The sequence below is a fragment of the Urocitellus parryii genome, chromosome 8 (assembly GCF_045843805.1).
Source record: "Urocitellus parryii isolate mUroPar1 chromosome 8, mUroPar1.hap1, whole genome shotgun sequence".
Classification (NCBI taxonomy): Eukaryota; Metazoa; Chordata; class Mammalia; order Rodentia; family Sciuridae; genus Urocitellus; species Urocitellus parryii.
This window is the reverse complement of record NC_135538.1, coordinates 107,639,759-107,662,123: the sequence shown is the minus strand read 5'-3', so window position 1 is coordinate 107,662,123 and position 22,365 is coordinate 107,639,759. Positions and strand designations below refer to the sequence as shown.

The 22,365-nt window shown below is 37.8% G+C and overlaps 2 protein-coding genes across 5 annotated transcripts in view; one reads left to right on the top strand and one right to left on the bottom strand.

Annotated features, from left to right (window-relative positions):
* Positions 1 to 14,908, bottom strand: part of Xpo5 (exportin 5) — a 46,223-nt gene extending 31,315 nt beyond the window's left edge. For 2 of the 3 annotated variants that reach the window (XM_077802142.1, XM_077802143.1), the window contains exons 1-10: positions 14,626 to 14,908; positions 13,175 to 13,296; positions 11,979 to 12,051; positions 10,309 to 10,446; positions 10,019 to 10,201; positions 5,267 to 5,293; positions 4,586 to 4,771; positions 4,072 to 4,148; positions 1,270 to 1,369; positions 94 to 177 (exon numbers count right to left, since the gene is read on the bottom strand). In XM_077802142.1, coding sequence (XP_077658268.1) covers positions 94 to 177; positions 1,270 to 1,369; positions 4,072 to 4,148; positions 4,586 to 4,771; positions 5,267 to 5,293; positions 10,019 to 10,201; positions 10,309 to 10,446; positions 11,979 to 12,051; positions 13,175 to 13,296; positions 14,626 to 14,730 — 1,095 coding nt within the window. In that variant the 5' untranslated portion in view covers positions 14,731 to 14,908. The remainder of the gene's footprint in view (positions 1 to 93; positions 178 to 1,269; positions 1,370 to 4,071; positions 4,149 to 4,585; positions 4,772 to 5,266; positions 5,294 to 10,018; positions 10,202 to 10,308; positions 10,447 to 11,978; positions 12,052 to 13,174; positions 13,297 to 14,625) is intronic. The other variant, XM_077802144.1, reaches the window with a different exon arrangement.
* A 116-nt stretch (positions 14,909 to 15,024) lies between these two features.
* Polh (DNA polymerase eta) overlaps positions 15,025 to 22,365 on the top strand; it is a 36,226-nt gene continuing 28,885 nt past the window's right edge. For both annotated transcript variants that reach the window (XM_026383583.2, XM_026383584.2), the window contains exons 1-3: positions 15,025 to 15,465; positions 20,121 to 20,262; positions 20,816 to 20,950. In XM_026383583.2, coding sequence (XP_026239368.1) covers positions 20,126 to 20,262; positions 20,816 to 20,950 — 272 coding nt within the window. In that variant the 5' untranslated portion in view covers positions 15,025 to 15,465; positions 20,121 to 20,125. The remainder of the gene's footprint in view (positions 15,466 to 20,120; positions 20,263 to 20,815; positions 20,951 to 22,365) is intronic.

Genomic DNA, 22,365 nt, shown 5'->3' with positions numbered 1-22,365 from the left:
AAATTTTAAATAGGAGTTGCTATACTTAAGGGCAAAGTGCAGATTCTAGTTCACCTAGCTAAAATTCTGAGAAATTATCTGTATAAAGTTTACCTGACTTGGGTGGGTTGTAAAAGCAAGAAAAGATTCCAGATATTTTCCAAAATTCACTGGTGTTTCTACATCAGAATCTATGCCCTGTAGGAGAAAAAAACTATATTAATGATGCTGATGGGGTAGAGACTGGGGAAGAGAGGAGCAATGGAAGAGTAATAAATACAGATAACTTATATCCTCAAAAAAGTTGTGGGCTGTGGGCATAGCTCAAGTGTAGAGTGCTTGCTTAGCATGTGGTGAGGCCCTGGGTTTGAACCCCAGCACCAACAAAAAGATTCAGTTTTGAAAGAACTTTGTACTTCCTTTTGGCTAAAGAAAACCAATATTCCAAGAGAAAAAAACAAAACCCCAAAACAGAAAATAAAAAAAAAAGAAAGATACTAGCTGGGTGCTGTGGTGCATTCTTGTAATCCCAGCTACTTGGGAGGCTGAGGCAAGAGGATCACTGAGGCCATGAGTTTGAGACCAACCAGGACAACACAGTGAGACCTATCTTAAAATAACAACCCCCCCCCAAAAAAAAAAACCCAAACCATGTTGTGGTTCAAATAGTAAACTCAAAGAAACTATTCATTTCAGAAATTGCATGAAGAAAACAAAACAAAACATATTATTTCTTTAGACCTGGCTTATTTCCATTTCTTACCTGACCTATTAAATACCCATTCAATGATATAAAAAGGCATAGCATTAATTGCAAATGTCTGCCCTATCTCCTAACTTGTAAGACAAAATTAAATATTCCTCTAAAGGCAGATTTTTCCAGTTTAATCAGACTTAAGTTTTCTTATATGATCTAATAATATATCTGTTAGACTAGGAAAGGGTTTTTTAATAGATTCCATGTTTTGTGTTCTGTTAATTCAAGTAAACAGAACTTGAATAGGTAACATGCTCTGGATATTAACATACAAATTCACAAGAATAAAAACATTAACTTTATAGAATAACAGACTTGCCTGTTTGTTGCTAATAACTGAGACTTGTTAAAAGAAATTTCAATCATTCAAACCCTATTAAAATAATTTAAATTATATAATCATATAAAATAATCTAAAGACAATGCCCCATCAAGTTACATTAATGGAATCTGCAACCCTTTATAAAAATGTCATTTTCTAAATGCTCTTCTCAAACATTCTGAAGTTCTTCAGAAAGTAAGCAAATGCTCACCAGCAAGGCACACAACTGATTGCCCAGTGCACACAACACCTGACAGAGTCTCTTCAGGAAGACATAGTGTTTTTCTATCAAGCCTCCTCCATCAGCAGTCCTATACAATGAGAGAACAGTGTGATTAGCTGTCAAGAGAAGCAATAGATTCCCATAAATGGAACTAACTGTGATCAGTGCCTCACCACTCAAACCAAAGTTAACAAAAACCAAACACTCAAAGACTGATGTGCAATATGGTTCAATGCAATCTCCTCCCTCACTAGATACTCTAGTTCTGGGCACCATACAGTCTTAGTATTTTGGGATGATAATGTGAGCTCTGTGCATGACTGGATAAAACAAAGTAGACATTTATATGAACAGCTGCACAAAATGGCACTGTTAATACAGGTAAGACTTGGAGAGATCATCAGAGAGTATTTAACAATTCCTTCAACCACTGACAATATAAAAAGGACTATAATAACCTGACTTTGTGTCTCGCTTCTCCAAATCACTTAGTTTGGGCCTAACAATCAAGTAGAATCCAAAAATAGTTTTGCTAAATAAAAAATTATAACTTATTTGCTGACAAAATATAACCTGAAATGACATAGGACTATTCAAACTAACAGCAATGAATAATAACTAATATAAACAACAGCCATTTTAGCTGACTCCTACAGGCATTAGAGTATAATACAGATCACAAGAGCCTCAGGATAAATAGGGTTAGGCTCTAGGGATGTTGGTTGTTTATGGGTTTTTGTCTTCTTTGGTACTGGGAATCTAACCCAGAAGCACTTTACCACAGGGTAAAGCTACCCCAGGGTAAAGCTACCCCAGCCCTTTATGTTTTATTTTGAGACAGGGTCTTGCTAAGTTTCTTAGGGCCTCACTAAGTAGCTGAAGCTGGTCTTGAACTTGGGATCCTCCTCCCTAGTTGTTGGGATTATAGGTGTACGCCACCATATCTGGCTCTAGCTCTGTGATATCAAAGAGCAGTTCAGTGCTATGGCTTTAACACAAGCCGTGGAGCCTAACTGCCTGGACTGAATCATAACTTTACTACCCCCTGGGTCTGATATGGTATCCACCGCATAAACAGAGGTGAGACACCCCAGTTTCTATCTCATGGTCTCTACAAAACTACAGAATGGACCTAGAAGCAGTAACTACAGAGACTACATTAAAGATGTCTCTGTTTTTTGTTTTTTTGTTTGTTTGTTTTAATAACGGGGATTGACCACACAGCCACATCCCCAGTCCTTTTCATTTTAAGCCAGTCTTGTTAAGTTGCTGAGGCTGGCTTTGAACTTGCAATCCTCCTGCCTCAGCCTCTCAAGTCACTGGGTGTGCACCTCCATACCTGGCCTAAAGATGTGTTATTCATTTAAGTAACACGATCCCTGAAAAACATTTGCTGTCTCCTTAGAAAAGTAAACTATGATAAATGCCATATTAGTAAGAGATATTAAGAGGGCTAGGGCTGTAGCTCAGTAGTAGAGCACTTGCCTAGCACTGTGAGGCACTGGGTTCCATCCTCAGCACTCAGCACCATATAAAAAATAAATAAACAAACAAAAAATAAAGGCATGCTGTCTATCTACAACTACAGAGAGAGGGAGAGGGAGAGGGAGAGGGAGAGGGAGAGGGAGAGAGAGAAAGAGAGAGAGAGAGAGAAAGAGAAAGAGACAGTAAAGATAGTAAGAGATTTAAGTAGTACATATGTATCTCACACTTTTTTCATTTGTCCTTAGGACAAAAAGTAAGTGAACAACATTTAAAAAAAAAAAAAAGGTTGTTGCAACAACTTCAACTATTTACAACACACAGTTCTACTTGATTCCCTGGTAAGAAATTCTTATCAGGAAATGCTTAATATTTTCCAGAGCAACTAGAAGAAAATAAGCAAAATACATTATTTCAGTATGCAGCATGTGTTTCAGGCCCACATCTTAGTTTTTTCCTGCTGTTTCCAATAGTCTCAGCACTGAAAACTTTAAGAGAATAGGAAGGGAGTGTCTGGAGTTCTCCACTCAAGGCAAGCCCCAGGATAGACGCTGGCCCAGCAGACCTGAGCATTATCAGACTTGGTCACCAAGGCTACTTGGAGGACCAGGGATCACTGGAAGCAGAAGACACAGTACAAGAGATTAGCTTTCTGGGGAGAATGGATGCTGAGTCAACGGCCACAACTTATTTCTTTCAAGAGACCTTCAAATTGATTGAACAGTCCTTTTAAGATTCTTATTTTCCTTTTTGGTACCAGGGTTTTAATCCAGAGGCTTAAAACCACTGAACCACATCTCCAGCCCTTCTTATTTTTTATTTTGAGACAGGGCCTTGCTAAGTTGTTGAGGTTGGTTTTGAACTTGCAATCCTTCTGCCTTATAGTCCCGATGTGCTGAGATTACATGTGTACACCACCATACCTGGCCGCCAAGACTGTCTTATTTTCTTATCCATAAATGCTGTTAATTCACTGCTAGTATTTACAGGAATTTAAGACATGGCCAAATAAGACATAAAAATTATAAAAACATATTGTGAGGGTCTGGGGTTGTGGCTCAGTGGTAGAGCGCTTGCCTAGCATGCACGAGGCACTGGGTTCGATCCTCAGCACCACATAAATGTAAAATAAAGATACTGTGCCCAACCTAAAAATATTTTTAATAAATATATTAAAAAAAACACCATATTGTGGGGCTATGTGTATAGGTCAACGGTACAATTTGTACTGGGCATACACTGAGTTCAAAACCAAAATAAATAAGTAAAACAAAACACTACAACACACTGAAAGATAAAGATACTCACTGTGCAGCAGAGAGTATATAATGCATGGCAACATCTCCAAATAAGACCATCAAGGGCTTCCGGTCCTCCAATTTTCCCTAGACCCAATTTTAGGGAAATGCAGTCATTCATTTTATATTACTAAAAGTCTCAAAGTACTAACATCTTCTATATCTATACAATCAAATACACTAACTTTATAATTTATTATATACCCAGGGCTTGCTGAACACTAGAAAAAAAAGAAAGCCAACTCTTTCAAACCAAATCTGGATAAGACTTATAATTTTAAATGTTGGGAAAGAATGCTGATACAACATTTAAGTAAATTATATACACAGAGAATATTCCTATGGAGAAGAGTCACAGTCTCATTTATTAGCCAAGAAAAATTAAAGCCAGTCTTTGACTTAACAGTAAATGAATAAGCTTTACACTTTTAAGTCTTTCTGTTATAACATAACATGCAATTAAACACATACATACCCTAACTCAGAAAACTAAAGGTTAAAGTCAGTTGGAAGTAACAACTTACTTTTCTGCTAACTGCAATGAGAAGACACTCAGCGGCTCCTAACTGAAGTTCCTGTTCATTCAGAAGCAGGCAGAGTATCACCAGGAGTTTACAGTTTTCAGCAGTAATGTGACTCATAGACACCCAGTCAATGTAGCCTGCTAGAGTATTCAGTGCTGCAACTCCTACCCGACAATTTGCTTGAGCCTGTGTGAAAAGAAATCACTTTTGACTACAAATCCCAACAGATAAGAATGCTGTGGTTGGGCTGGGGCTGTATCAGTGGTGGAGTTCTTGCCTAGCATGCATGAGGCCCTGGGTTTGATCCTTAGCACCACATAAAAATAAAAAATTAAATAAAGGCATTCTGTCCATCTACAACCATAATTTTTTTTAAATAAAAATACTGTCGTTATAACTGAACAATGTACTCATGTTAACAGATGCTGATTGAGAACTCAAAAGATTTTCTTCTGATATACAACCACTTCTCAATGGCTTTCTCAGAATCCATCAATAAGATCATACTGGTCTGTGTGGCCATTTTATCTTTTTTTTAAGAAATCCCAAATATTTTAACTTTACCTCCCCTTTCACTACAGCTCAGTAATCAAAAAGACCAAAGGCTGAGGTCACTAGGTCTATGCATCCCCACACTTGAAAGCCTAAAAGAAATCTTCCAACTCCATAAAGAGCTCTTACCTTTGACTCCTGAGAAGTATCTGCCTTCTGAAAGAAAAAAAATCCAATGTATTTAGTAAATAAAAGGCTACATAATAACTTTCCACTCCTATAATTAAGGGTCTTGAAAAATAATTGTTAATTACAGACGCAACTTTTAGGGGGCTAGAGGTTTAGTTCAATGGTTGCCTAGTACAAGGTCCTAGATTCAATTTTCAGCACTGCAAAAACAAACAGATGCAACGCTTTCTTTTAAAGATCATTTTTAAAATTGGTGCATTATAATTACTCATTATCAGATACAATCTTTAACCTTGGGGAAAAAAAAGACAACTTTACCAAGAACATATAACTGATACGTCCCCCCTAAGAACAAGAAATTAAAGCAAGAAACAAAATTAAATGAATACATTTAATACATTAAAATTAAATGAATAATCTCACTGGCTCAGGAGGCTTATGTAGGAAGATTGCAAGTTTGGGGCCAGCCTCAGTAACTTAGAGATTCTGTCTCAAAATAAAAAAAAAATAAAAACAAAAAGGGCTGGAGATGTAGCTTAGTGCCTAGTATGTGTGAGCCCCTAGGTTCTATCCTGTCCTAAAATAATATTAAAATAAATACAACATAGGACCATGTATATGTGAACATAACTACACAAAAATAAGCAAAAATGTTAAATGCTATATATATCAAAATAATGGCTGTTCAATACAAATACAAATACAGATTTTTATCTTAATATTTCAAACTCCATTAAAATGCTACATGTGGCTGGGGTCGTAACTCAATGGTGAAACGCTTGCCTAGCACGTGTGAGGCACTGGGTTTAAACCTCAGCACCACATAAAAATAAAGTAAAATTAAAAATAACTCCTGAAGACAGAGAAATAATACAAGCAGGAATAACAATTCTGCAGTACCTGAAAGTTATCATCTTTGGGATCAAGAATTCATAAAGTGACTACAACCAAGTCCAACAAACCCTTCACACTCCAATAAATCCTTCATAACTCCTGGAGCTAGTGGAGGAGCCAGGGTGATGAAATAGGGGGAGAACCTATTCAAACCACATTTGTTTAGCATTTAATCTACTCCACAATCAGGAAAGTGAAGAATGGAACTAGAGAAGGAACTAGGGTGAACAGAGAAGTTCAAGATACAAAAGATAGCTCTTGGTATGCTCTGGTCTTACCAAGACCAAACGTGGTAGCCTGGTTTAACAAATGGAGAGGACAGGACCAAGGCAAAGAAAAGTAGACCACAGTGGATGTTTCTAACTTATGCCAAGAGTCATCACCAATCAGTACTGCTGTGGCATATGCTTCATCTAGGCAATCTAATTATTCAGAATTTGAAAAACCAATAGACTGAGCTGGGTGCAATGATGCATGCTGTAATTCTAGCTACTCATAAAGCTAAAGCAGGTGGATGGCAAGTTCAAGAATAGCCTTAGCAATTTAGGGAGACCCAGTCTCAAAATAAAAAATGAAAAGGACTAAGGATGTAACTGTGGTGATGTGCCTTGGGTTCAATTCCCAGGACCAGGGTTGGGGGGAAGAAAGGAAGAAAATCATGGACTTCACTGATTATTGTTATAGTTATAAACAGAAGACTATTTTTAATGCTATAGTGTTGTGATGCTTTTCTCATAAAATATGTGGCCATTCATCTTTAAAATACATATCACTGCCAGGCATGGTTGCTCATGCCTGTAATCCCAGGAACTGGGGAGGTTGAGGCAGGAAGAATGCAAGTTTGGGACCAGTTTCAGCAATTTAGTGACACCTTCAGCAATTAAGAGATACCTGGGGACACGGTGGGGGGGAAGCTAGGGGCTGGGGTTGTGGCTCAGTGGTAGAGTGCTTGCCTAGTGGGTGCAAGGCCCTGGGTTCAATCCTCAGCACCACATAAAAAATAAATAAATAAAACAAAGGTATTGTGTCCAACTACAACTAAAACGTGTGTGTGTGCGCGCGCATATATATATAAAAACAAAGAGAAATACCCAATATCAAAATAAAAAATAAAAAGGACTGGGGATGTAGTTCAGCAGTAAAGCATCTGTGGGTTCCGTAAGAGGTGGGAAAAAAAAAAAGGAAATTACTAAATGGTTACAGTGTAGCTCTATAGGTTCTAACTTTCCCAAGAAAATTCCTTTATTATTCTAAAATATCATCATATTACTGTTTACTGTTTGGAAATTCTTTTTGGTAATAATAGAAACTGAATCCAGGGGTGGTCTATCACTGAGCTATTTCCCCAGCCCTTTTCACTGTTTTTATTTTGAAACATGTTCTCACTAATTTGCCCAGACTGGCCCCAAACTTGTGATCCTCCTGCCTCAGCCCCTGAAGTCACTGGATTATAGGACTGCACCACTGTGCCCAGCTCCAGTGTTTATAATTTCTTTAATTTCTCAGCTCATCTGATGCAAATGCTGCTATATTATAGAATTAAGCTATCTTCTTTTCTGTGGAACACTATCCTTTCTGAGCAAAAGGATTCTTCCATAAGAAAATGTATTGACTGAAAGCCACCACTACTATTTCTTAAGACTATAAAAATACATCTATTTCAGGGAAAATTGTCCTGAATCCTATAATCTAATAACCCAAGTTAGGGATAAAATATATCAGAACTTCTGTCCCTTTCCCCCCCAAAAGTTGGCCCATCTCATAAAACGTATGAGCAGCTGGGAACACTGGCACGCTTCCATAACCCCAGCTGCTCAGGAGGCTAAGGCAGGAGGAGTGCCAGTTCAAAGCCAGCCTCAGCAAAAGCAAGGCACTAAGCAATTCAGTGAGACCTCTAAATAAAATACAAAATAATTCTGGGGATGTGGCTCAGTGGTGGAGTGCCCCTGAGTTCAATCCCCAGTACCCCACCCTCCCCAAAAAGGCATGAGTAGGTTCTCCCTCTCGGACAATTTTTTCCCTTCTCTTAGGGATTATATGTCTTAAGGGAAAATGAAAAGAATACCCTGCCCCATTCCTGACATACAGGTTTGTAATGTAAATATTTTCTTTTGAAGAATCTTGGAGGGCTGGGTTGTAGCTCAGTAGTAGAGGTGCCATGCACCTATGAAGCACTGGGTTTGAGCCTCAGCACCACATAAAAAACAAAGTTATTTAAAAAAAGAAAGAAAGAAATTGGGTCTGGGGTTGTGGCTCAGCGGTAGAGTGCTCACCTAGCACATGCATGGTCCTGGGCACTTTTATTTTATTTATTTATAAAAATAAATAAATAAATAAAGGCATTGTGTCCAACTACAACTAAAAAATAAAATATTTTTTAAAAAATTAAGGGCTGGGTTGGTGGCTCATTGGTAGAGCGCTTGCCTAGCATGTTTGAGGCACTGGGTTCAATCCTCAGCACTGCATATAAATAAAATAATTAAATAAAGGTCCAACAACAACTAAAAACAATATAAAAAATTTTTTTTAAAATCTTGCAAGTATTTTGGAGACTCCATTATAAGTCAAAACAACAGCTATGAATTCCACTGCAATTATTTATTAGAGAATCTTCAATAACTACTCTCTGAATGTTCAGAGACAATAACTGGAATTTAGGGTTGTTTTGAAGAAAAATAACATACAAAGTGCAAACAAGTGTATAGCATATATTATGTATTCACTAACAGCTCATAGTACTTTATTCTTATCATTTGCATCAGTATCTAAAATTTATTGAAAAAACAGACTCAATACATGTGTCAGGGACGTTTAAAAAAAACAAACACCTATTTTAATTAATTCTGATTTCTTTTCTTTTGGGGGGAGGCGGGCACTGGGGGTTAATTGAAATCGGGGGCACTTGCCACTGAGCCACATCCCCAGACCTATTTTGTAATTTTTATTTAGAGACAATCTCACTGAGTTGCTTAGCACCTCGCTTTTGCTGAGGCTGGTTTTGAACTCATGAGCTCCAGAGAAGCTGGAATTATAGGCATGCACCATTGTGTCCGCCTTCTAATCCTGATTTTTGAAATAAATAGTTTGGAGATTCTGGATTGCGGTACTACTTTTTTGCAGTTTTTAAAAAATTGGTACATTATAGTTATATGTAATGGTGGGATTTGTTGTTACCTATTTATATAGGTACATGATGTAACAGTGTAACCTGATTATGGGGTGTTTAGCAGCATTCCTGGCCTCTACACACTAGATGCCAGTAGCAATCCCCTGAATTATGACAAGCCAAATATTTCCAGATATCAGCCAAATGTTTATCTGGAAATATTTCAGATAACAAAGAGGCAAAATCACCTTAAGAACCACTGTACTAACTTTCAAACCGCCTTCTTCTGAAAGGTGTCTCCTAAAGACAATGGTCAGAAAGACGGTGTCTGGCTTACCTTTTTCTGCAGAAGAATAGCCTCCTCAGGAAGTACAAAATGCCAAGGATCATGTGGTAAAGATTAATGAATGTGACAATTGAAACCAGGATGAAATAGGACACTGCAATTTAACAGGATACTACATCTTGACCTATCAGAAATCTGGGTTTTCAAATATTAAATATTAACCTTTATGTTTATGCTGCTTTAAGAATTTTCTTACTATATAAAAGGTACTACTTTTTCTGGTAGATATGGAACTCCACTGAGTCGATTTTTGAGAAAATTTGTTCTACTTTCTCGTGTTATCCAGTTTTTTGCCCATGAAATGTCCTTTCCTTTTGCTGAACTAGACACCCTAGTAACTTGCCTAAAGAGAATTTTAATCAATAAAAGGGAAAATAGGACTAATGTAGGGTGGAAAATTCCTTACCATTTGCTGGTATTTATTTACATTTTCCTGAAGTGTGTTAAGTAGAAAACTGAAGATCCTTTCCATTTTCTGGGTTAATGTTTGCTGGATATCCCTTCTTCTTTGAGAAGGAAGTGTCTGAAAGGTCACTACATCCTCTGCCAGTCTCAAAAGGATAAACATCACTAATTCTGTTTGTGTTTCCTATACCAACAGAAATAAGGTAGTTAAAACTAAAGCACCTTATTCAATATAGCCCAAAGGCTATTTCCAAGACCAAGCATGCAGACTGACACAGCTGCACTCCTTACCCCTAGTCTAGAGAGAGTCTCCAACTCCATTAGCATGTCAGGCCAGTGCTGTGGCCACTCTCGTTTGATCATCTCTACCATAATTCGAGACAGAACATCTTTAATGTGATTCTCCTCTTCCAAAATGTTCAATGTTCCCTGAAAAAAGACAAGAGATACTAAGAGGTTTGCAAGACTGAATTCTAGTCAAAAAACAAAAGCAAAACCAAAACAAAACTGGGCCATGAGAGTATACAAAACCCATCAACAGGTCTGTTTGAAAATTAAACAGAACCAACAAACCTGTTCTCCATGTCTGAGTCATTTGTCCTTCATTCTCACCCATCATTCTTCCCATTTAAACTTAAGTGTGGGTTGCATTAGCTAATAAGGTGGCTGTCACAGGGCCAAGAAAACAACACTGTTCTAAGGAAAGTCACAAGTTGCTTCATTTTTTAATGAGGGTCAGGGTGGAAGAGTTTAGAAATAAGGTGTATACTGAGAGGTTGATAAAAATGGGAGGGTATGGAAGAGCAATTGACTGTTTTTCCCTTAATCCTAATATTAGAAAATATAGAAAAATTATTATTGGTATGAAGTTTGATGTCAAAACTAATGAATTATGACTTTGTCTCCCCAGAATGAACAAAATAGCTGAATTAATTCATGTTTTGTTTTGTTTTTTAGTACTGGGGATTAAACCAGGGATGATCTACCACTGAGCTATATTGCCAGCCTTTTTAGTTTTATTTTTTATTTTGAGATGGGGTCTAGCTAATTTGCCGAAGTTGGACTTAAACTTGCAATCCTACTGCCTACTTCAGTGAGTGGGATTTTAGGTGTATGCCTCCACACCGGTCTAAATTCAAAAATTTGAAGGACATTTTTTTCCCCATTAATGTCATAAAAGGGGAGGGGTAGGAATTATTTCATACCCTTTGTTTAAAAAAAAGAAAAAGCTGGGCATGATGCTACACACCCATAATTCCAGTGATGCAAGAAGCTGAGGCAGGAAGATCACAACTTTGAGGCCAGCCTCAGCAACTTAGTTAAGACCCTCAGCAAGTTAGCAAGACCCTGTCTCAAAACAAAAAATATAGAAAAACAACTGGGAATGTAGCTCAGCAGTTCAAATGCCCTTGGATCCAAATCCCCAGTACCATAAACTCCCACACCAAAAAATAAATAAATAAATAAATAAAAAAGAATAAAACAAAAGAAAAAGAATAAAAGGTTATGGGGCTGGGGTTGTAGCTCAGTGGTAGAGCGCTCACCTAGCATGTGTGAGGTGCTAGGTTCGACCCTCAGCACTACATAAAAATAAAAAAATAAAATAAAGGTATTGGGTTTAACTTCAACTATTTTGAAACAAATTCTATCTACATGTTTTTCATCACTAGTATCACATCATGGTTGAATTTGGATGAAAGGAAACAAAGTAGAGAGTGTTTCAGTCCCACTTAGATTTAACATTATTCATCCATTTGTTTACCTTCTTTGCTTTGTCTTTATAATTTTAAAAAAGAAGTCAAAATAAGGGTGATTAATTAAATCTAATAAGATAAATGTGATGAATTACCATTTTTGTGATGCCTGCAGGTAATCGTTAACATTCTACTATTTGAACCAGTAAATTTTTATATGAACATTGTGTGAAAGAAAATACGTTTTCCCACCCATCCCTTCCTTACATTTGCGATCAGCTCCATGACACTGTTCTTCAGATAGACCTTCTCTAATCGAGACATGCTGTTCCACCGAAACCTGGCCACCAAAATGCCACAAAAATAAACAGAACCTTGTTAGAAGTCTTCACAAAAGAATAACTTTGATTCCTGCATTCAATTATGCTGGAGATTTCATCAAATTTTATTTTGATTTTGTGTCCTTCAGAGAATGGACAAAAACAGCCCACAATTAACCAAAATATAATAGAAAAAGTCTTGGGAAAAGGTTTTATTCATACTGCGGCCCATTAATAGAATCCTAACAGGATGTGTGCCACAATTTAGCTTTTTCCCATGATTTTATTGATAGGCCAAAAGAAACTATCCATCTAGAGCAACTCTAACAAAATATTTGCTTCTCAGAAAATATAATTTTGAGCTTGGCATGGTGGTGAATGCCTGTAATCCCTGTGGTTTGGGAGGCTGAGGCAGGAGGACAACAAGTTCAAAACCAGCCTCAGCAACTTAGCAAGGCCCTAAGCAATTCAGAAAGACCCTGTCTGTAAATACAATACAAAAAAAGGCTGGGGATGTGGTTCAGTGGTTAAGTTTCCCTGGGTCAATTCACAATAACTGCCTCCCCACAAAAGAAAATATAATCTTGATATTACTACTTCTTTTATGTTGGTTTACAAATTTATAGTACAATTTCAGAAACTGGCTAAGTCTTAAAAGCTAACTGTTCAGATAGGTGTTGAAGGTAGGAGACACAAGTTAGGAGAGAGGTTTTCGGTTATCCTCATACAATCCTATTTTGCATGTGCCAAAGTAAACAAATAAACAAATGAATGAATGACCAAAAAAAGACATTGTCTAATCAGAGATTTATTTACCTACCTACTGAATTATTCTACAAAGGCCTTGAGATCTGCTAGCCTATACTAAGAGTTCAATAAATGTGGACAAATGGAGTAGTAGCTATCAACTAATGCTTGTTGAATGCTTTGTATGTACCACACCTTTTACACAGATGAAGAAACTCAAGAGGAAAAAGGTTAAAAGTCCTAAATGAGTGCTCCTGGGAGGTCCTGAGAATGTTGTGGCAATCATTCTTTTCTTCCTGGGGATTGCTCTTTTCTACTGTCTAAAAAGCATCTCTATAGTATAAGAAAGACTTGCTTTCTCACAGACTTTAGTGGCAATGATCAAGAGCTCCTTACTTGACAACATGTTCCAGGATTTGAAGACCAAAATGTCTGATGATGGCAATTTGTGTTTTCTCAGCCAACCTCAAGCCACAGGGGACACAGATAGGGCACTTTTCTTTAAATTCTTCACAAAACTGAAAGAAGAAAAGTTAGTATTTCTTTTGGGAGGTCAAAGAGGATAGGGACCAAAAAATATTAAAAACTCCAAAATTAGCTGCTTTTTAAAGTTGCAAAAACCTATATAGATATCATACTAAAAGAATAAACTAGATTGATATTATATTAATAAAGAACTGGTAAAACATTCCTTCTACTTTGATGGTTCTAGATTTGCCATGCTGTGGTCAACAGTAGCCTAAGTCCGAAAAGAAACTACCTAAAGGGATAAAAAATTGTTAAGAGATACACTCTTAGGGACAGAACGACAATTTCTAGAATTTGCTTTAAAAACTTGCGGGGGAGGGAGGTATAAAGAGAAGGGTGGCAAAATCCATATCCCAGCTGAATCAGATGATAGGCACATAAAGATCACTATAGTATTCTAATTTTATGTCTATTAAAATATTTCCTAATAAAAAACAAAGCTCAAATAATTCTGATTCCAAACCCTGTGGCATACATATAGTAAAGTTTCCTCCAAGGGGCGCTCATTCTGTGAAGTTATATGATCTAAAACATGTATGAGTACTTTCTCCTAAACAGTCATTTCTCACAGCTTACATACATTGTTTAATGGAGCTCTATTGTATTAGCATCACCGTTTGTGTCAGCTTCCAAATTGCAACACTTGAATCAGTCTCCTGAGCAGAGCATCCGGATCTCAAGAAAACTGCTTTCAGGAAACCAAAAAAGCCTTGTAAAAATGCAAAGCAAGTGGTAGAAGTTCATCTTTGCGCAAAATAGCTTATGAATACCACACACTAGAAAACATGGGAGGACTGTGAGAATAAGACCAGAAATGCCCAACACAGATGGAACAGTGAGATAAATGTAAGGCTCTAATATAAGTAAAGGGCATTCGGGGAGACTGGCGGTTGATTAGGAAAGGTCAGGTGAGCGGGTTAGCAGGAAGACCATAAAGATTGAAGGTGGCGTGGGGGCGGAATCTGCACGTGCGCCTCGGGAAAGCCAGGGATATGGGGATTGAAGGTTGAATATGAGTCCGTGGCGAAGGAGTCCTGGTGCATCAAGAGTAAAAAGTGAGGAAGGAAGAAGACAAGGACAGTGAGACGTGGAGGCTGGGATAAGAAGCGACTAGAGAGTCCGGGGCGCAGGGCAAGCGCGCGAGTGCAGAAGCGGGGGTGGAAGACCTGAGCTGGGCCGCGAGGGGAAGGCCCTCGGGAGTTGGAAGGGAGTTCCAGAGGCCTCGTGGGCTGGAGACGACCTGATTTAGGGGCCGCACCGGGGCGGCCAGTCTAGGGGAGGGTCTCAGGGAGGGCCCAGGACGCTGGGACCCCAGCTACCTTGAGGGCTTCCAGCCGGTAGCGCTGGGTGGAGCTGGGGTCCATCATGACGGTCACCGCTTTCACCAGCTGCTCGCACAGAGCGTTCACTTGATCCATCGCCATGGCTAACGCCACGCGCCGCGAGCGCACACTACGGCCGTCCCGGGAGCACGAGGCACGGACCGCTCCCTTCGCGGGACCACACGTTGGAACCGGGCCGCGGCGGGCTGGGAAGGTGGGAAACGGGAGGAGGAACGTGAGCAGCAGAATGTACAGCCGGGGAGGACCAGGCGCTGCGCACGCGCCCGATCTGCCACTGCGCACGCGCCCACGGAAGTGGCGGCTCTCTTGTGACGGTTGCTCCTGGGGGGTGGAGCGAGAGACGGAAGGGCCCGGCTGCGCAGGCGCCTCAACGGCCCCTTGAGTCGCGCGCGCTGTCGGACCTTAGTTGGCTGGGTTAACAGACTAGCGCGAAGCCCTTTGGGAGATTCTTTGGGATTTCTGCGCCTATTCTTCATCGTCACGGGGAATAAATCGCGAAACCGACTGGCCTGCTCTAGACCTCTTCGTTTTCCATCCAGCGGACACTGATCTCCCGCAACCGCGGCTTCCGTTGGCAAGTTTTTTGTTTTGTTTTTGGTACCGGGGATTGAACTCATTGTACTCGACCACTGAGCCACATCCCCAGCCCTGTTTTATATTTTATTTAGAGACAGGTACTGAGCTGCTTAGCACCTCGCCATTACTGAGGCTGGCTTTGAAGTCGCGATTCTCCAGTCTCAGCCTCCCGAACTGCTGGGATTATAGGCGTGTGCCTCTGCGCCCGACCCGTTGGCAGTTTTGCCAGGTGTCGCCTTGGTAAGAATATTTAGAACCGTGCGGTGTCGATGTTCAGACTTTTCACATTGCTTTGGCTATTGGTTTTATGATTTGACTGATGACTCATTGCCCTGAAATTATGTGAAAAAGAAAACATGCCAACTGAGAGAAAAGACCGCGAGATTGCCTCTAAGATTTTTCTTGTAGGAAAAAAATGATACTTTCCCGTATGCTTCTTAAATCTTCCCCTTCATTTGAGCTCTTTTCCTGTTACTACTCGATCAGCTACAAACTTGTTTTATGTAGATTGGGATAAATCAAGATAGTAAAGATTGAATATTCCTGCAGTTTGGTAATTTGCCGAATGCTGTATCTTATTTCAAAGTAGTATAATCCTTATCTGAAAGCAGGGTTTTGCTAGAATTGTGTTCATTTCCATCTTTGCAAAACTCTTGCTTTTTTCCAGTAAATACGTAAATTAGAAACCTCTGTTGATTTATTATCTGTCAGTCTGAATATTTTTGTGTGGGTGATTTTTGTGCTTGGCAAATGTTTGCTGTCCTTTAAATCACTGCTTCTTCTTTCACTTTTGGTGTTTGTATTTAATATGGTGCTTACCCTGCATAGTCGTTGTCCTTTGTGACAATGCATTTACTATTTTCTGGCGTTATCTGTTTTAGTACTGCAGAAAAGCCACTTCAGAAGAAAGGAATTTCTGGCATGTTGTGGTTTTTAACTTATGAATGTTTAAACTATCACATTCTGTCTGTTTCAGGCGAGTGGTAGATTGGAATTTACAAGTTATTCCTTGAATATTCTGATTTTCTTAAATATGTGTTTTCTTTCCACTAGCCATCCAGCTTTGTATTTGCATGGTACCTTTTTTCAAGGTGAAGATTAATTTTTTTATTCTAATTAGTTATACATGTCAGTAGAATGCACTTTGATACATCATATGTAGATGCAATATAATTTCTCATTCTTCTGGTTGTATGTGATGTAGAAGCCCACTTGTGATATAGTTATAAATACACATAGAGTAACAAATCTAATTCTACTATCCTTCCTACCTCCATACCCCCTCCCTCCCTTCACTCTCCTCTACCTAATCTAAAGTAACTCTATTCTTCCCCAGCCCCCCTTCCCCTTATTGTGAATTAGCATCCCATATCAGAGAAAAATTCAGTCTTTGTTTGGATTGGTTTATTTTGCTAAGCCTGATATTCTCCAGCTCCATCCATTTACTGGCAAATAGCCTAATTTTATTCTTCTTTAAGGCTGAGTAATATTCCATGTATATATGAATCTCACATTTTTCTTCATCCATTCATCTGTTGAAGCACACATTAGATTGGTTCCATAGTTTAGCTATTGTGAATTGAGCTGCTATATACAATGATGTGGCTGAATTGCTGTAATATGCTGATTTTAAGTTCTTTGGGTATAAACTGGGGAGGGAGATAGCTGGGTCAAATCTTGGTTCCATTCCAAGTTTTTTTGAGGTATCTCCATACTTCTTTCCATAATGGGTTGCACCATTTTGCAGTCCCACCAGCAATGTATGAATGTACCTTTTCTCCTACATCCTTGTCAACATTTATTGTTACTTGTGTTCTTGATAATTGCCATTCTGACTGGGATGAGATGAAATCTTAGAGGAGTTTTGATTTGCATTTCTCTAATTGCTAAAGATGTTGAACAATTTTTCATATATTTGTTGATCGATTGCATTCTTTGAAATGTGTATTAAGTTCTTTTGCCCATTTTTGATTGGGTTACTTGTTTTTTGTGTGTTTTTTGAGTTCTTTATATATCTTAGAGATTAATGCTCTATCGCAGGTGCATGTGGTAAAGATTTTGTCCCATTCTGTAGGCTCTCTATTCACGTGATTGTTAATTTTTAAAAACCTTTTTAGAATACAGTTGGGTGCTTACTCAACTGTATAACCTGTTTCTCATATTTAAATCATGCTTTTCTGGTGTTTCTGTAAGTACCTTATTTACATTAGACTATTTGTTCCCAGCTCTGCTGTATATTGGAATTATCTGTAGGGCTTTTAAAAATCATGATTCCTAAATTGTATCTATACTAATTACATTAGGATGTCTAGTAGTCAAGAGTGTCAGATTTGAGAATATTTAAAGGTTCCCAGGTGATTCCAATATAAGCAAAATTTGGGAGCTGCAGATGATATTCCTTCTACTAATATTGCTATCAACGTTAAATAAACAGTTAAATAACATTAGTATTCACTCTTTTTTAAAAAAAAATTTTATTAGTTATTGATGGTCCTTTACTTGTTTATATGTGGTGCTGATAATTGAACCCAGTGCCTCACACATGCTAGGCAAGTGCTCTACCACTGAGCCACAACCCCAGCTCCTAATGTCCACTCTTAAATATGTAAAGTTATTTTTCTACTACTCATACCTTTGTCCATGAAGTGTGGTCAAAAATTTGCATGAATAGAAAAATCATCATTAGAACACTACAAAGTAATTGTCATAGGTGGGATCCACTGATAGTTTGCTCAGTGGTTGAAAGTGTAAAGAAAAACAGAATATTTACATGGTATCAAAGTATCTTCTTCCAAGATAGTTATTAGTTACAAAAGGAAAAATAGTAACTTTACAGGAGAAACTTGATATACACCATCTTATCATGGTTAACATCACCAATAAGAAGATATATTGACAGCATAACCTCTCTTCCATGTGATGCACTGAGAAAAGATCATCGCTTTTTGATATTCTTGCCAAAAATGCATAATCTCAATCATGAGAAAATGTTAGACAAACACAAATTGACATTCTCAAAACAACTAGCCAGCTGGGCTGGGATTGTAACTCAGTGGTAGAGTGCTTGCCTAGGCACTGGGTTTGATACTTAGTACCAAATAAAATTATATATATAAAAAAATAACTAGCCAGTACTCATCAAAAGGTTTATGGTTGTGCTGAGCTCAGTGGCCTGTAATCCCAGCGGCTCAGCTCAGAGGCCAAGACAGGTGGAGCGTAGGTTCAAAGTCAGCCTCAGCAACAGCAAGGCACTAAGCAATAGAGTCTAAATAAATAAAAAAAAATATATAAAATAGTTGCAGGGTACCTTTTTTCAAGGTGAAGGTTAATTTTTTTATTCTAATTAGTTATACATGTCAGTAGAATGTATTTTGATACATCAAATATAGATGCAGTATAATTTCTCATTCTTCTGGTTTTACGTGATGAAACCCACTGGTGGTATAGTTATATATTCACATAGGGTATGTTTGCTGCCCTGTCTCTAAATAAAATACAAAACAGGGCTGAGAATGTGGCTCAGTAGTTGAGTGTCCCTGAGTTCAATCCCCAGTACCAAAAAACAAAAAAAGCATTAAGGAAGAGTAGAATAGGAGATGTGATGACTAAATGCACTGTAAGATCTATATTGCATCCTGGAACAACAACAACAAAAAAAGACATTGGTGGAAATACCAGTGAAATCCAAATAAGTACGTAGTTGAGTTAGTGTTTTTAATTTTCATTTTGAGACAGGGCCTCACTAAATTGTCTAGGCTGGCCTCCAATTTGTGATCCTCCTACCTCAGCCTTCCCAGTAGCTGGTATTACAGGTGTGTGCCACTGTGTTCAGCTGAGTTGGTTGTTAAGTAGTGTTCGTTTTTTAATTTTGATAATAGTGCTAAGTAAAATGTTGACACTAGAGGAAACAGTGTGGAAGAACCCTACTATTTTTGCACATTTCTGTAAGTTTAAAAGTATTTTGAAATAAAAACTTTAAAAATTTACACGAATGCTATGATGTTATACAGTTGTCCCTCAGTATCCACAAGAGGATTGATTCCAAGACATGCTCCCTCTCCATTCCTTGGCCAGGATACCAAAATCTACTGATGCTGGAGATTGGACCCATGGTCTGGAGAATACTAGGCAAATGCTCCTACCACTGAGCAACACCCCGAATCCCTCCCAAATACTTTAAATCATCTCTAGATTCCTTATAATCCCTAACACAATGTAAGTATTGTACCATAATGCTTAGAGAATTATAGGAATAAAGTTTGTACATGTTCACTACACATTTTTTTCCCCAGAGTATTGGCTGATGTGGGACACTCAAGATATTGAGGACTGGCTATATATACATGTTCTCCTTTTCTTTTCCCTAAACTTATACTTCAAATCTGTCTGTCAACTAGATCACTGTTGCCTTTTTTCTTAAGTGATATATACTGTGGTTTTAATTTGCATTTCCCCGTGACTAAGGATGCTAAGTCCATTTTTATGCATCTATTGGCTATTTGTGTCTTGGTGAAATGTTCAGTGAAATGTTTTGAAGAAGAGTGTTTTTAAAGCCTTTACTATTACTTTCATAAAATTGTACTAATTTATTCTCATGCCAGCAATATATGAAAATGCATTTCCTTTTTTCTAATTCCCATACCTCCTGTGCCTATTCCTATTAAATTTTTAATCATTCTTGCTTGTGATCATGAAATATTTTTCCCTGTTTTTTTTTCTTAGAATAACTGTAGTGACTTATGAAGCTTATGCATTTGGGGTCACTAGAAACATGGGCAGATAATACTAAACATGTTGGTAGATTGATGGTAACTTACCAATAAAGGAATGGAAATATAGTTTGCCCTGACATTTTAAATTAGATATCTTTCTGTTCATAAATCGTTGTCTTACAGAAAAAATGACTACAGGACAGGATCGAGTGGTTGCTCTGGTGGACATGGACTGTTTTTTTGTTCAAGTGGAGCAGCGACAAAATCCTCATTTAAGGAATAAACCCTGTGCAGTCGTACAGTACAAATCATGGAAAGGTGGTGGGTATGTATCATTGTTACTTTTTTCTTTTTCTTTTTAAAATTTTTTTTTTTAGTTGTAGTTGGACACAATACAATTCTTTTATTTGTTTATTTTTATGTGGTGCTGAGGATCGAACCCAGCATCTTGCACATGCTAGGTGAGTGCTCAACCACTGAGCCACAACTCCAGCCCCTTGTTACTATTTTTTTAAAAATATTTATTTTTTTAATTGTAGTTGGATACAACACCTTTATTTCACTTATTATTTTTTTATGTAGTGCTGAGGATCAAACTCAGGGTCTCGAATGTGTAAGGCGAGCGCTCTACTGCTCAGCCTCAGCCCCAGCCCCTTGTTACTGGTTTTTAATCTATAGATATATAACAGTGCTGTGATAGGTCTTATTTTTGAGGTTTCTGAAGTGCTATGTTTGGTGAATGAGTGGTGGCACCTGTGATCAAAACATTTCTTCTAATTTTATGTATTCATAGTGCATTCCTGTTAAGTGCCATTGTTTTTGCTTGTGATCATGTAATTTTTTTTTTGTTTCCTCTTTTTTTTTTTTTTTAACCTTAGAATAATTGCGGTGAGTTATGAAGCTCGTGCATTTGGGGTTACTAGAAGCATGTGGGCAGATGATGCTAAGAAGTTATGTCCAGATCTTCTACTGGCACAAGTTCGTGAGTCCCGTGGGAAAGCTAACCTCACCAAGTAAGAAAAAAAGGTTGTTTAAAGGGACATAGAGGAATTGGAAATAATATTTCAGGATGGTTAGAACTGGTGTGTGTCCCCCCCTCCCCCCACCCTGTACTATAGATTGAACCCACTGAGCTATATCCCCAGCCCTTTTTATTTTTTGAGACAGAGTCTCCCTAAGTTCTTTAGGCTGGCCTCAAACTTGTGATCTTTCTGCCTCAGGTTTCCAGATCTCTGAGATTATGGATGTGAGCCACTATACCCAACTTGTATTTAAATTTGTTTTGTGTAAATAACATCTGAAAAAGTTTCCTGTGGTTAGCATCTTGTCTCTGAATGAAAAGATTTTGATATTGTATATTATTAATAGTTCAGAACCATTATTACTTAAAATAGTTGCTGTCTTTTGATACCCATTTCATTCCTTTAATTATTTAAAAACTGTTTATTATAATTAAAACTTACTACCAATTCCTATATTATTGGCCAAAAGTCCAAAGTGTTTGAAGTGATTAGCAGGCCTATAAACCTAATAGCTTTTCCAAGAAAGGCTGGGTCAGACTTGATATTTTAGTGCAATTTCTAGAATTGTTGAGGTTTTTTTTTATTATTACTTGCCAGAAAACCAACTGAAAGGAGACTACTATCTTGTTGTTGTTTTATTTATATATATAAATATATATAAATATAAAATATATATAATATTTTATATATATATTTTATATTTATATTTGCATATTTTAGTTGTTGATTGATCTTTTATTTATTTACATGTGCTGAGACCCGAACCCAGTGCTTCACACATGCCAGGCAAATGCAGTACCACTGAGCCACAGCCCTAGTCCCACTATTTTATTTTTTAATTGAGCTATCTTTCCCAGAGTTTAGACCTTTAGCCTAAACAAGGGGTTATGAGGGTTAGGCCCAAGCCCCAACCATTATAATAATCTTAATAACTAAAAGATATTGAATATTTTTCATATTCCAGGCACTATGTTAAGTTCTTTATAGGTGAAATCTCTTTTAAATTTCATTTATAAGGTAGGCGCTAGTATTACTTTGTGTTGACAGATAAGGGATCGGGTTTAGAGAAGTTAAATAATTTTAAGTTCACCTACATAAGTAGAAGATTGAGGGTTCACATCTATTATTTCAAGTTTTAGTAACCACATTCTCACAGTATATTATAGTTATTGTACAACATGATATAGATAGGGATCATACTCTGACTTGGAACCTGACATATTCTGAATTCACCTATGAATTAGAAGTCTGAAGGTAGAATCGCCTGCTAACCCCACCACATTCACATCAGAGTTATTGCCTGAAAAGAAGAATGATTTGATTGAAGAGTAGTACTTTAACACTACAGCAGAATTAATTCAGCTAAAGCTATTAAATTACATTGAATAGAATTTTATGCTGATGTA